Here is a 15,151-nt window from a genome sequence, read left to right as displayed (position 1 = left end):
TCTCGATCTATGCTCCCTGGTCACACTGGGCCCTGGTCTCGATCTCTGCTCCCTGGTCACACTGGGCCCTGGTCCTGATTTCTGCTCCCTGGTCACACTAGGCCCTGGTCTCGATCTCTGCTCCCTGGTCACACTAGGCCCTGGTCTCGATCTCAGCTCTCTGGTCACACTGTGCTCTGGTCTCGATCTCTGCTCCCTGGTCACACTGGGCCCTGGTCTCGATCTCTGCTCCCTGGTCACACTGGGCCCTGGCCTCGATCTCTGCTCCCTGGTCACACTGGGCTCTGGTCTCGATCTCTGCTCCCTGGTCATACTAGGCCCAGGTCTCGATCTCTGGTCCCCGGTCACTCTGATCCAATCTCGATCTCTGCTCCCTGGTCACACTGGGCCCTGGTCTCGATCTCTGCTCTCTGGTCACATTAGGCCCTGGTCTCGATCTCTGCTCCCTGGTCACACTGGGCCCTGGTCTCGATCTCTGCTCCCTGGTCACACTGGGCCCAGGTCCCGATTTCTGCTCCCTGGTCACACTAGGCCCTGGTCTCGATCTCTGCTCCCTGGTCACACTAGGCTCTGGTCTCGATCTCTGCTCCCTGGTCACACTAGGCCCTGGTCTCGATCTCAGCTCTCTGGTCACACTGTGCTCTGGTCTCGATCTCTGCTCCCTGGTCACACTGGGCCCTGGTCTCGATCTCTGCTCCCTGGTCACACCGGGCCCTGGTCTCGATCTCTGCACCCCGGTCACTCTGATCCTAGTCTCGATCTCTGCTCCCTGGTCACACTAGGCTCTGGTCTCGATCTCTGCTCCCTGGTCACACTAGGCCCTGTTCTCGATCTCTGCTCCCTGGTCACACTAGGCTCTGGTCTCGATCTCTGCTCCCTTGTCACACTGGGCTCTGGTCTCGATCTCTGCTCCCCGGTCACGCTAGGCCCTGGTCCTGATCTCTGCTCCCTGGTCACACTGGGCGCGGGTCTCGATCTCTGCTCCCTGGTCACACTGGGTCCTGGTCTCGATCTCTGCTTCCTGGTCACACTGGGCCCTGGTCTCGATCTCTGCTCCCTGGTCACATTAGGCCCTGGTCTCGATCTCTGCTCTCTAGTCACACTCGGCCCTGGTCTCGATCTCTGCTCCCTGGTCACACTGACCCTGGTCTCGATCTCTGCTCCCTGGTCATACTAGGCCCTGGTCTCGATCTCTGCTCCCTGGTCACACTGGGCCCTGGTCTCGATCTCTGCTCCCTGGTCACACTGACCCTGGTCTCGATCTCTGCCCGCTGATCACACTAGGCCCTGGTCTCGATCTCTGCTCCCTGGTCACACTAGGCCCTGGTATCGATCTCTGCTCCCTGGTCACTCTGACCCTGGTCTCGATCTCTGCTCCCTGGTCACACTGACCCTGGTCTCGATCTCTGCTCCCTGGTCATTCTGACTCTGGTCTCGATCTCTGCTCCCTGGTCACACTAGGCCCTGGTTTCGATCTCTGCTCCCTGGTCACACTCGGCTCTGGTCTCGATCTCTGCTCCCTGGTCACACTAACCCTGGTCTCGATCTCTGCTCCCTGGTCACACTAGGTCCTGGTCTCGATCTCTGCTCCCTGGTCACACTAGGCCCTGGTCTCGATCTCTGCTCCCTGGTCACACTAGGCCCTGGTGTCGATCTCTGCTCCCTGGTCACACTCGGCCCTGGTCTCGATCTCTGCTCCCTGGTTACGCTGGGCTCTGGTCTCGATCTCTGCTCCCTGTTCACACGAGGCCCTGGTCTCGATCTCTGCTCCCTGGTCACTCTAGGCTCTGGTCTCGATCTCTGCTCCCTGGTCACACTAGGCCCTGGTCTCGATCTCTGCTCCCTGGTCACACTAGGCCCTGGTCTCGATCTCTGCTCCCTGGTCACACTAGGCCCTGGTCTCGATCTCTGCTCCCTGGTCACACGAGGCTCTGGTCTCGATCTCTGCTCCCTGGTCACACTGGGCCCTGGTTTCGATCTCTGCTCCCTGGTCACACTGGGCTCTGGTCTCGATCTCTGCTCCCTGGTCACACTAGGCTCTGGTCTCGATCTCTGCTCCCTGGTCACACTGGGCCCTGGTCTCGATCTCTGCTCCCTTGACATACTGGGCTCTGGTCTCGATCTCTGCTCCCTGGTCACACTAGACCCTGGTTTCGATCTCTGCTCCCTTGTCACACTGGGCTATAGTCTCGATCTCTGCTCCCTGGTCACACTAGGCCCTGGTCTCGATCTCTGCTCCCTGGTCACACTGGGCCCTGGTCTCGATCTTTGCTCCCTGGTCACACTGGGTCCTGGTCTCGATCTCTGCTCCCTGGTCACACTGGGCCCTGGTCTCGATCTCTGCTCCCTGGTCACACTGACCCTGGTCTCGATCTCTGCTCCCTGGTCACACTGGGCCCTGGTCTCGATCTCTGCTCCCTGGTCACACTGGGCCCTGGTCTCGATCTCTGCTCCCTGGTCACTCTGACCCTCGTCTCGATATCTGCTCCCTGGTCACACTGAACCTGCTCTCGATCTCTGCTGCCTGGTCATTCTGACTCTGGTCTCGATCTCTGCTCCCTGGTCACACTAGGCCCTGGTCTTGATCTCTGCTCCCTGGTCACACTAGGCTCTGGTCTCGATCTCTGCTCCCTGGTCACACTGACCCTGGTCTCGATCTCTGCTCCCTGGTCACACTAGGTCCTGGTCTCGATCTCTGTTCCCTGGTCACACTCGGTCCTGGTCTCGATCTCTGCTCCCTGGTCACACTAGGCCCTGGTGTCGATCTTTGCTCCCTGGTCACACTAGGCCCTGGTCTCGATCTCTGCTCCCTGGTCACACTGGGCTCTGGTCTCGATCTCTGCTCCCTGGTCACACTAGGCCCTGGTCTCGATCTCTGCTCCCTGGTCACTCTAGGCTCTGGTCTCGATCTCTGCTCCCTGGTCACACTAGGCCCTGGTCTCGATCTCTGCTCCCTGGTCACACTAGGCCCTGGTCTCGATCTCTGCTCCCTGGTCACACTAGGCCCTGGTCTCGATCTCTGCTCCCTGGTCACACTAGGCTCTGGTCTCGATCTCTGCTCCCTGGTCACACTGGGCCCTGGTTTCGATCTCTGCTCCCTGGTCACACTGGGCTCTGGTCTCGATCTCTGCTCCCTGGTCACACTAGGCTCTGGTCTCGATCTCTGCTCCCTGGTCACACTGGGCCCTGGTCTCGATCTCTGCTCCCTTGACATACTGGGCTCTGGTCTCGATCTCTGCTCCCTGGTCACACTAGACCCTGGTTTCGATCTCTGCTCCCTTGTCACACTGGGCTATGGTCTCGATCTCTGCTCCCTGGTCACACTAGGCCCTGGTCTCGATCTCTGCTCCCTGGTCACACTGGGCCCTGGTCTCGATCTCTGCTCCCTGGTCACACTGGGTCCTGGTCTCGATCTCTGCTCCCTGGTCACACTGGGCCCTGGTCTCGATCTCTGCTCCCTGGTCACACGGACCCTGGTCTCGATCTCTGCTCCCTGGTCACACTGGGCCCTGGTCTCGATCTCTGCTCCCTGGTCACTCTGACCCTCGTCTCGATATCTGCTCCCTGGTCACACTGAACCTGCTCTCGATCTCTGCTGCCTGGTCATTCTGACTCTGGTCTCGATCTCTGCTCCCTGGTCACACTAGGCCCTGGTCTTGATCTCTGCTCCCTGGTCACACTAGGCTCTGGTCTCGATCTCTGCTCCCTGGTCACACTGACCCTGGTCTCGATCTCTGCTCCCTGGTCACACTAGGTCCTGGTCTCGATCTCTGTTCCCTGGTCACACTCGGTCCTGGTCTCGATCTCTGCTCCCTGGTCACACTAGGCCCTGGTGTCGATCTTTGCTCCCTGGTCACACTGACCCTGGTCTCGATCTCTGCTCCCTGGTCACACTAGGTCCTGGTCTCGATCTCTGTTCCCTGGTCACACTCGGTCCTGGTCTCGATCTCTGCTCCCTGGTCACACTAGGCCCTGGTGTCGATCTTTGCTCCCTGGTCACACTAGGCCCTGGTCTCGATCTCTGCTCCCTGGTCACACTGGGTCCTGGTCTCGATCTCTGCTCCCTGGTCACACTGGGCCCTGGACTCGATCTCTGCTCCCTGGTCACACTGACCCTGGTCTCGATCTCTGCTCCCTGGTCACACTGGGCCCTGGTCTCGATCTCTGCTCCCTGGTCACACTAGGCTCTGGTCTCGATCTCTGCTCCCTGGTCACACTGACCCTGGTCTCGATCTCTGCTCCCTGGTCACACTCGGTCCTGGTCTCGATCTCTGCTCCCTGGTCACACTAGGCCCTGGTGTCGATCTTTGCTCCCTGGTCACACTAGGCCCTGGTCTCGATCTCTGCTCCCTGGTCACACTGGGCTCTGGTCTCGATCTCTGCTCCCTGGTCACACTAGGCCCTGGTCTCGATCTCTGCTCCCTGGTCACTCTAGGCTCTGGTCTCGATCTCTGCTCACTGGTCACACTGGGCCCTGGTATCGATCTCTGCTCCCTGGTCACACTAGGCCCTGGTCTCGATCTCTGCTCCCTGGTCACACTAGGCTCTGGTCTCGATCTCTGCTCCCTGGTCACATTCGGCCCTGGTCTCGATCTCTGCTCTCTGGTCACACTGGGCCCTGGTCTCTATCTCTGCTCCCTGGTCACAGTGACCCTGGTCTCGATCTCTGCTCCCTGGTCACACTAGGCCCTGGTCTCGATCACTGCTCCCTGGTCATACTGGTCCCTGGTCTCGATCTCTGCTCCCTGGTCACACTAGGCCCAGGTCTCGATTTCTGCTCCCTGGTCACACGAGGCTCTGGTCTCGATTTCTGCTTCCTGGTCACACTGGGCCCTGGTCTGGATCTCGGCTCCCTGGTAATACTAGGCCCAGGTCTCGATCTCTGCTCCCTGGTCACACTAGGCTCTGGTCTCGATCTCGGCTCCCTGGTCACACTAGGCCCTGGTCTCGATCTCTGCTCCTTGGTCACACTAGGCTCTGGTCTCGATCTCTGCTCCCTGTTCACACTAGGCTCTGGTCTTGGTCTCTGCTCCCTGGTCACACTGGGCCCTGGTCTCGATCTCTGCTCCATGGTCACACTGGGCCCTGGTCTCGATCTCTGCTCCCTGGTAACATTGGGCCCTGGTCTCGATCTCTGCTCCCTGGTCACGCTAGGCCCTGGTCTCGATCTCTGCTCCCTGGTCACACTGGGCCCTGGTCTCGATCTCTGCCCCCTGGTCACACTGGGCCCTGGTCTCGATCTCTGCTCCCTGGTCACACTGGGCCCTGGTCTCGATCTCTGCTTCTTGGTCACATTAGGCTCTGGTCTCGATCTATGCTCCCTGGTCACACTGGGCCCTGGTCTCGATCTCTGCTCCCTGGTCACACTGGGCCCTGGTCTCGATCTCTGCTCCCTGGTCACACTGGGCCCTGGTCTCGATCTCTGCTCCCCGGTCACTCTGATCCTAGTCTCGATCTCTGCTCCCTGGTCACACTAGGCTCTGCTCTCGATCTCTGCTCCCTGATCACACTAGGCCCTGGTCTCGATCTCTGCTCCCTGGTCACACTGGGCCCTGGTCTCGATCTCTGCTCCCTGGTCACACTGGGCCCTGGTCTCGATCTCTGCTCCCCGGTCACTCTGATCCTAGTCTCGATCTCTGCTCCCTGGTCACACTAGGCTCTGGTCTCGATCTCTGCTCCCTGATCACACTGGGCTCTGGTCTCGATCTCTGCTCCCTGGTCACACTGGGCCCTGGTCCCGATTTCTGCTCGCTGGTCACACTAGGCCCTGGTCTCGATCTCTGCTCCCTGGTCACACTAGGCTCTGGTCTCGATCTCTGCTCCCTGGTCACACGAGGCCCTGGTCTCGATCTCAGCTCTCTGGTCACACTGTGCTCTGGTCTCGATCTCTGCTCCCTGGTCACTCGACCCTGGTCTCGATCTCTGCTCCCTGGTCATACTAGGCCCCGGTCTCGATCTCTGCTCCCTGGTCACTCTGACCCTGGTCTCGATCTCTGCTCCCTGGTCATACTAGGCCCTGGTCTCGATCTCTGCTCCCTGGTCACTCTGACCCTGGTCTCGATCTCTGCTCCCTGGTCACACTAGGCCCTGGTCTCGATCTCTGCTCCCTGGTCACACTAGGCCCTGTTCTCAATCTATTTTCCCTTGTCACTCTGACCCTGGTCTTGATCTCTGCTCCCTGTTCACTCTGACCCTGGTCTCAATTTCTGCTCCCTGGTCACTCTGACCCTGGTCTCGATCTCGGCTCCCTGGTCACACTGGGCCCTGGTCTCGATCTCTGCTCCATGGTCACACTGGGCCCTGGTCTCGATCTCTGCTCCCTGGTAACATTGGGCCCTGGTCTCGATCTCTGCTCCCTGGTCACGCTAGGCCCTGGTCTCGATCTCTGCTCCCTGGTCACACTGGGCCCTGGTCTCGTTCTCTGCCCCCTGGTCACACTGGGCCCTGGTCTCGATCTCTGCTCCCTGGTCACACTGGGCCCTGGTCTCGATCTCTGCTCCCTGGTCACATTAGGCTCTGGTCTCGATCTATGCTCCCTGGTCACACTGGGCCCTGGTCTCGATCTCTGCTCCCTGGTCACACTGGGCCCTGGTCTCGATCTCTGCTCCCTGGTCACACTGGGCCCTGGTCTCGATCTCTGCTCCCCGGTCACTCTGATCCTAGTCTCGATCTCTGCTCCCTGGTCACACTAGGCTCTGGTCTCGATCTCTGCTCCCTGATCACACTAGGCCCTGGTCTCGATCTCTGCTCCCTGGTCACACTGGGCCCTGGTCTCGATCTCTGCTCCCTGGTCACACTGGGCCCTGGTCTCGATCTCTGCTCCCCGGTCACTCTGATCCTAGTCTCGATCTCTGCTCCCTGGTCACACTAGGCTCTGGTCTCGATCTCTGCTCCCTGATCACACTGGGCTCTGGTCTCGATCTCTGCTCCCTGGTCACACTGGGCCCTGGTCCCGATTTCTGCTCCCTGGTCACACTAGGCCCTGGTCTCGATCTCTGCTCCCTGGTCACACTGGGCTCTGGTCTCGATCTCTGCTCCCTGGTCACTCGACCCTGGTCTCGATCTCTGCTCCCTGGTCATACTAGGCCCCGGTCTCGATCTCTGCTCCCTGGTCACTCTGACCCTGGTCTCGATCTCTGCTCCCTGGTCATACTAGGCCCTGGTCTCGATCTCTGCTCCCTGGTCACTCTGACCCTGGTCTCGATCTCTGCTCCCTGGTCACACTAGGCCCTGGTCTCGATCTCTGCTCCCTGGTCACACTAGGCCCTGTTCTCAATCTATTTTCCCTTGTCACTCTGACCCTGGTCTTGATCTCTGCTCCCTGTTCACTCTGACCCTGGTCTCAATTTCTGCTCCCTGGTCACTCTGACCCTGGTCTCGATCTCTGCTCCCTGGTCACACTGGGTCCTGGTCTAGATCTCTGCTCCCTGGTCACACTAGGCCCTGGTCTCGATCTCTGCTCCCTCGTCACACTAGGCCCTGGTCTCGATCTCTGCTCCCTGGTCACTCTGACCCTGGTCTCGATCTCTGCTCCCTGGTCACACTCGGCTCTGGTCTCAATCTCTGCTCCCTGGTCACACTGACCCTGGTCTCGATCTCTGCTCCCTGGTCACTCAGCCCTGGTCTCGATCTCTGCTCCCTAGTCACTTGGCCCTGGTCTCGATCTCTGCTCCCTGGTCACACTAGGCCCTGGTCTCGATCTCTGCTCCCTGGTCACACGAGGCCCTGGTCTCGATCTCTGCTCCCTGGTCACACTAGGCTCTGGTCTCGATTTCTGCTCCCTGGCCACACTAGGCCCTGGTCTCGAACTCTGCTCCCTGGTCACACTGACCCTGGTCTCGATCTCTGCTCCCTGGTCTCGACCTCTGCTCCCTGGTCACACTAGGCCCTGGTCTCGATCTCTGCTCCCTGGTCATACTAGGCCCTGGTCTCGATCTCTGCTCCCTGGTCACACTAGGCCCTGTTCTCAATCTATTTTCCCTTGTCACTCTGACCCTGGTCTTGATCTCTGCTCCCTGTTCACTCTGACCCTGGTCTCAATTTCTTCTCCCTGGTCACTCTGACCCTGGTCTCGATCTCTGCTCCCTGGTCACACTGGGCCCTGGTCTCGATCTCTGCTCCCTGGTCACACTAGGCCCTGGTCTCGATCTCTACTCCCTCGTCACACTAGGCCCTGGTCTCGATCTCTGCTCCCTGGTCACTCTGACCCTGGTCTCGATCTCTGCTCCCTGGTCACACTAGGCTCTGGTCTCAATCTCTGCTCCCTGGTCACACTGACCCTGGTCTCGATCTCTGCTCCCTGGTCACACTGACCCTGGTCTCGATCTCTGCTCCCTGGTCACACTGACCCTGGTCTCGATCTCTGCTCCCTGGTCACGCTGACCCTGGTCTCGATCTCTGCTCCCTGGTCACACTAGGCTCTGGTCTCGATCTCTGCTCCATGGTCACACTGACCCTGGTCTCGATCTCTGCTCCCTGGTCACACTCGGCTCTGGTCTCGATTTATGCTTCCTGGTCACACTGGACCCTGGTCTCAAACTCTGCTCCCTGGTCACTCTAGGCCCTGGTCTCGATCTCTGCTCCCTGGTCACACTGGGCCCTGGTCTCGATCTCTGCTCCCTGGTCACTCTAGGCCGTGTTCTCGATCTCTGCTCCCTGATCACACTAGGCCCTGGTCTCGATCTCTGCTCCCTGGTCAAACCAGGCCCTGGTCTCGATCTCTGCTCCCTGGTCACACTAGGCCCTGGTCTCGATCTCTGCTCCCTGGTCACTCTAGGCCCTGGTCTCGATCACTGCTCCCTGGTCACACTAGGCCCTGGTCTCGATCTCTGCTCCCTGGTCACACTTGGCCCTGGTCTCGATCTCTGCTCCCTGGTCACTCTAGGCCCTGGTCTCGATCTCTGCTCCCTGTTCACACTTGGCCCTGGTCTCGATCTCGGCTCCCTGGTCACTCTAGGCCCTGGTCTCGATCTCTGCTCCCTGGTCACACTAGGCCCTGGTCTCGATCTCTGCTCCCTGGTCACACTGGGCCCTAGTCTCGATCTCTGCTCCCTGGTCACACTCGGCTCTGGTCTCGATCTCTGCTCCCTGGTCACACTAGGCCCTGGTCTCGATCTCTGCTCCCTGGTCACACTGGGCCCTGGTCTCGATCTCTGCTTGCTGGTCACACTAGGCCCTGGTCTCGATCTCTGCTCCCTGGTCACACTAGGCCCTGGTCTCGATCTCTGCTCCCTGGTCACTCTGACCCTGGTCTCGACCTCTGCTCCCTGGTCACACTAGGCCCTGGTCTCGATCTCTGCTCCCTGGTCACACTGGGCCCTGGTCTCGATCTCTGCTCCCTGGTCACACTAGGACCTGGTCTCGATCTCTGCTCCCTGGTCACACTAGGCTCTGGTCTCGATTTCTGCTCCCTGGTCACACTGGGCCCTGGTCTCGATCTCTGCTCCCTGGTCACTCAGCCCTGGTCTCGATCTCTGCTCCCTGGTCACTTGGCCCTGGTCTCGATCTCTGCTCCCTGGTCACACTAGGCCCTGGTCTCGATCTCTGCTCCCTGATCACTCGGCCCTGGTCTCGATCTCTGCTCCCTGGTCACTTGGCCCTGGTCTCGATCTCTGCTCCCTGGTCACACTAGGCCCTGGTCTCGATCTCTGCTCCCTGATCACTCGGTCCTGGTCTCGATCTCTGCTCCCTGGTCACTCGGCCCTGGTCTCGATTTCTGCTCCCTGGTCGCACTAGGCCCTGGTTTCGATCTCTGCTCCCTGGTCACTCAGCCCTGGTCTCGATCTCTGCTCCCTAGTCACTTGGCCCTGGTCTCGATCTCTGCTCCCTGGTCACACTAGGCCCTGGTCTCGATCTCTGCTCCCTGGTCACACGAGGCCCTGGTCTCGATCTCTGCTCCCTGGTCACACTAGGCTCTGGTCTCGATTTCTGCTCCCTGGCCACACTAGGCCCTGGTCTCGAACTCTGCTCCCTGGTCACACTGACCCTGGTCTCGATCTCTGCTCCCTGGTCTCGACCTCTGCTCCCTGGTCACACTAGGCCCTGGTCTCGATCTCTGCTCCCTGGTCATACTAGGCCCTGGTCTCGATCTCTGCTCCCTGGTCACTCTGTCTCTGGTCTCGATCTCTGCTCCCTGGTTACACTGGCCTCTGGTCTCGATCTCTGCTCCCTGGTCACACTAGGCCCTGGTCTCGATTTCTGCTCCCTCGTCACACTAGGCCCTGGTCTTGATCTCTGCCGGCCTGAGCATCATCGCTGGGAGGCCTGGGGAGGTGATCGGAGGCTTCAGGAGTGGGTCTGTGATCGCAGAGTGTGGGTTCATTGCCCCATGATCCAAACCCATCCGTTTTGTTAGGGTAAAATTTTACCCTGCATCTCAGTCTCCTATCCCTCTCACCTCTAATCCCAATCAAATATTTATCCAGCTCTTCTGTAAAGAGGTTGAACGTCTGAGATTTAACTGGTTTTTCTGTTGCACATATCCACTGCTATGAAGGAAAGAATATTTCCTCTGATCTTCAGTCTCAGATTAGGCGTGCTAATTTTAGCCCCGTGTCCTTCAGTTCTGTACTCAACAGTCTAAGTCAAAAAGCTTGCTTACATCTGGAGTGGACATACCTCCCAACTAGCAGCTTTCTTGCTAATTCCAAACCTGCATGCACTGAATTTCCCATCAACTGACTAATACCCTAATGGGGTTGAAATTCATCCTGTTGATAACTTCAGCAAAAACAAATTGATGCAAGTGCAAAACAGGATTTCTGTCCTTTCCTGTACAATTAACAACAGGAAGAATCTCATCCCAACATTCCCTATTAATCCTCTATTATCCTTTCTTTTCAGAGAATGCCCGAGACCGTAACTGTGTTTGGTGCTGACAAGCGTCAAGGGAATGCGGTTGCAGCTGCCTTGCTCCAGGATGGTCATTTCACAGTGCGTGCTGCAGTGCAGGAGTTAACCTCTCTGTCTGCCCAGCACCTACAGGAAGCGGGGGCAGACACCATGCTGGTAGACTACAGCAACCCTGCAAGCATCGACTCTGCTCTGAGTGGTGCACACAAGTGCTTTGTCATCACACACACAGATTTCAACAACAAGGATCCTCTACAGGTTAGTCAATCAAACATCTAAACGGAGGAGAGGTGTTTATTTTAGTAAAAGCTACTAACTTTGGGAGAAACTCAGGCTTTTCAACTTTGAGAAAAGGAGACTGGGAGGTGACTATAGTGAGGTATACAAGAGAGCAAATAGCATAAAAAAGGCAAACCCAGAACATGACACCAAGTTAAACTGTGACTATTGGGCATGGATCATAAATTCAAACTAGAGAAATGTAAAGTTAGGACTGTGAAGGACTGGAGGCAATGTTCTGGAGACATGGAATGGACTTCTGATTAGGTGGTGAAGGCAAATTCCTGGAATCCTTTAAAAACAGCTGGATACCCCTGCAGTTTGGACTCTGGAAAGCAATTTGGTAACGTGGTGACTGACCACTGATCCAGGTGTCGACCCAACAATTAACGGAATAAAATGATTGCATAAACAACAAGCACAATCCTCACATCACCAGCTCAATATAAAAGGACTTTGCTTTCGCTCCTTCTCTCTCAAGTGAGCAAACCATTTTGCCAATATTATTGAAGCCTGTTTATAGCCCATATTATTTTTGTGTTTTCAAGAAAGAAAATAGTGGACAGTTTACAGTAGCCAAGTATTGTGAAAGTCTCTAAATGCGATGAAGTTACTGCTGACTCCTGCCATCATATCTACCAGCACCGACACATGCTCAACTCCCAGCACTCCATTTGGACAGTCTGTACCTGAAGTAGCCAGGGCTGCTGTAATGCAGCTGATGGGATGCTGAGACACTGAGCTATTGAAAGAAACAAAGACAGCTCGAAACTTTACCATTTAAAAACAGTTGCATTTTCTTACCAAAAATGTTTGCATCTTTTACAGGCTGAAATTCAGCAGGGATACAGTATAGCCGACGTATGCAAAAAGCACAACATCAGACAGGTTGTGCTGAGTGGAGCTCACCATGTCCACAGGAAATACAGCCTCCCAGCGAGACACATGGATGCAAAGGCCTGCATCAACGAATATATGAATGAAATTGATTTGCCCAAGACTGAGATTATAGTTCCATTTTACTTTGAAAATTTCCTGACAACATTCAAACCAAGCCCAGCTGGAAATAATACTTACAAAATTGGTAAGGATTGAATTTCAGTGTTAGTGAATCGCAAAAGCAAACCCTTCTATTTACTATAATCTTAAGGGAGAAAGATCTAAAGGATCCACAATGTATCCTTCAAAGATCATTCATAAGAGTGGTTCGGTTAGTTGAAGCCCCAGTGTGCTGGGCCACTGAATGGTAGGACATGGTTTTGTGCTTACAATAGCTCACAATTCAGCCATGGATTCGCAGGAGGTACCCAAGAGCTCAGACATTTCCCATTAAAAAGGGGAAAATCATAGGGGAAGTCATCTAGCCTCACTTTTACACATTCTACATACCCAGTTTGAGTGCTTGAGGTGTGGGACATAGTCACCAGGAAGGTACTTAGGATGAGGAGGTTCAAGAAAACCTCCCTAACAAGCCATTTAAAAATGAGATTCATGGAAATATACGGCACAGAAGGGGACCATTTGGCCCACTGTGTCTGTGCCGGTCGAAAAAGAGTTCTAGAGCCTAATCCCACTTTCCCGCTCTTGGTCTATAGTCTTGTAGGTTACAGCACTTCAAGTACATATCCAAGTGATGAGGGTTTCTGCCTCTACCACCCTTTCGGCAGTGAGTTCCAGACCCTCACCACCCTCTGGGTAAAAACAGTTCTCCTTAACTTCTCTCTAAACTCCTACCAATTACTTTAAATCTATGCCTCCTGGTTATTGACCTCTCTGCTAAGGGAAATAGCTCCTTCCTATTCACTCTATCCAGGCCCTCATCATTTTATACACCTCAATTAAGTCTCCTCTCAGCCTTCTCTGTTCCAAAGAAAACCCCAACCTATACAATCTTTCCTCATAATTAAAACTCTCCAGCCCAGGCAACATCCTTGTAAATCTCCTTTGTACCCTCTCTAGTGCAATCACATCTTTCCTGTAATGTGGGGACCAGAATTGTACGCAGTACTCTAGCTAGTGTTTTATACAGTTCAATTATAACCTCCCATATTCTATGCCTTGGCTAATAAGGGAAAGTATCCCATATGCCTTCTTAACCACCTTATCTACCTATTCTGCTACCTTGAGCGATCTGTGGATATGTACTCCAAAGTCCCTCTAGACTTCTCAGTGTCCGACCATTCTTGCCTAGTTAGCCCTCCCCAATTGCATTACCGCACACTTCTCCGGATTGAATTCCATTTGCCACTTTTCTGCTCACCTGACCAGTCCATTGATATCTTCCTGTAGTCTACAGCTTTCTTTTGCAGAATTGGTCTGGTACGTGGTACTTTTCATTCATGCTCATTGAGATACATTATCAGCTGTTTGGGCATTTTACCATTGCCCCACACCTTGTTGATGAACAGGGGAACACAGTTAGACATGATTGAGGAATGAGACTGGCTCCACTCATTAGTTAAATATCATATGCACCGGATGTGTTTTCTATTTATATCGGAGTTCTAAACGGAAATTGTACATTTTTGTTGCTTCTTAGCAAATAAAAGTCAGTTCTGCAGCTGTGGCAGGTAGTTATGGCTTTTTGAAGCTGTGAACATTTCAATGATTGTCTCGTGTTGTTCTGGTTCTGAAGGTAGGGAATCATTTAATGATGAAATTGGATCTCTTTTTGATTAGTGGCATTCTGGTCGCAAAGGAGAGGTTGGCCACTTGTCTCTGGTTTGTGTCAGTTTGATTGCTGACAGCTCTCCCACCTCTGAGACCTACTGCCGATCAAGGTGACACAAACTAGAGAGGACAAGTCCCACTCCAGAACTTCAGCACACAATCTGAAGCCAACTGTAATGTCTGTAGCTCCACACTGTGGATGCCTGTGTTACTGCAGCTAGTGCTGTGTTTTAAAGAGCAGGTCACCTGACCAGCAGGTCAGAAGATTCCAGAACCTGCAGCCATCTTACAGGTTGTGTGTTGTGTGCTCTCCAAAGATATGACATTTGGTGACAAGAATGGGATGTAATCAGTTAATACGAAGCTGAAATTTTTGTTGGTGAAGGATTCAGCCAGCCAACAGAGAGACTTTGAGAGTTTCTCTGTTTTTGGAAACAGCTACAAATCCGAGATAAATTATGAGCACACTTGGTTAAACTGCCAGAGTCAAAATGGCTGCCCCAAGGAAGTTATAGAGCACTTGGGGGCATTTCAACGCGACCGTGAAAGTTTCAGAGCGTATGTGGATTGGCTAGAAATGTTTTTCACTGCAAGTAATATCATCGAAACCCCCGGTAATGAAGACAATAACCGGGCGGTGTTGGAACGAAAAAGAGCTATATTCTTAACTGAGGCTGGGCCTGAGTTGTATGAAACGCTGATAAATCTGCTTATGCCTGACAAGCCAAAGGATACAATGCTGAAACAGATTCTAAGTTAGAACAACATTACAGCCCCATTCCGTTAGAAATTGCTGAAAGTTATCGTTTCGGAATACGAAATCAGAAGGCCGAAGAAAATATCAGTGAGTACATTGTAGCATTAAAAAAGCTATCTATTCACTGTAATTTTGGAGACTTTCAGAACCGAACATTGCGAGACCGCTTTGTTTGTAGGATGAAAAATGATGTGATCAGAAGAAAGTTATTGACAACGCCTAACTTGACTTTTGATTTAGCTTGTCAGACAGCTAGGTTGATGAGCATGGCTAACCAATATTCCCAAGAATTTCATACTAATTTCAGTCATCAGACAGCTGAGGTGAATCACCTGCAGGTTCAAAGTAAAAGGCGGTGGGGCTCCAAAGTCTCAGAAACTGGAAATGGGAACAGAGCATTGACATCCTGCTATTGGTGCCTGGGACAACACATTGTTCAAAGTTGTCCATACGTGAAGGCAGAGTGTTTCGTCTGCAGGAAAACTGGGCATCTTGCGAAGGCATGCCGACTGAAGGATAAACCAGCTTTCAAAGCTATGAGTAGAAATCCCCAGAGACTACATAGCATGGCAGAACAACAACAGGACGAGGAGA

General features: G+C 54.5%; 1 protein-coding gene across 4 annotated transcripts in view; it reads left to right on the top strand.

Annotated features, from left to right (window-relative positions):
- LOC139268639 (nmrA-like family domain-containing protein 1) overlaps nucleotides 1-15,151 on the top strand; it is a 147,828-nt gene that overhangs the window by 113,410 nt on the left and 19,267 nt on the right. For all 4 annotated transcript variants that reach the window (XM_070887124.1, XM_070887125.1, XM_070887123.1 and 1 more), the window contains exons 3-4: nucleotides 10,843-11,109; nucleotides 11,959-12,214. In XM_070887124.1, the coding sequence (XP_070743225.1) occupies nucleotides 10,846-11,109; nucleotides 11,959-12,214 (520 nt within the window). In that variant the 5' untranslated portion in view covers nucleotides 10,843-10,845. The remainder of the gene's footprint in view (nucleotides 1-10,842; nucleotides 11,110-11,958; nucleotides 12,215-15,151) is intronic.

This window comes from Pristiophorus japonicus, chromosome 8 (genome assembly GCF_044704955.1).
Source record: "Pristiophorus japonicus isolate sPriJap1 chromosome 8, sPriJap1.hap1, whole genome shotgun sequence".
Lineage (NCBI taxonomy): Eukaryota > Metazoa > Chordata > Chondrichthyes > Pristiophoridae > Pristiophorus > Pristiophorus japonicus.
Note: the sequence above shows the minus strand (reverse complement) of the source record. Positions and strands in the feature narration are given on the sequence as shown.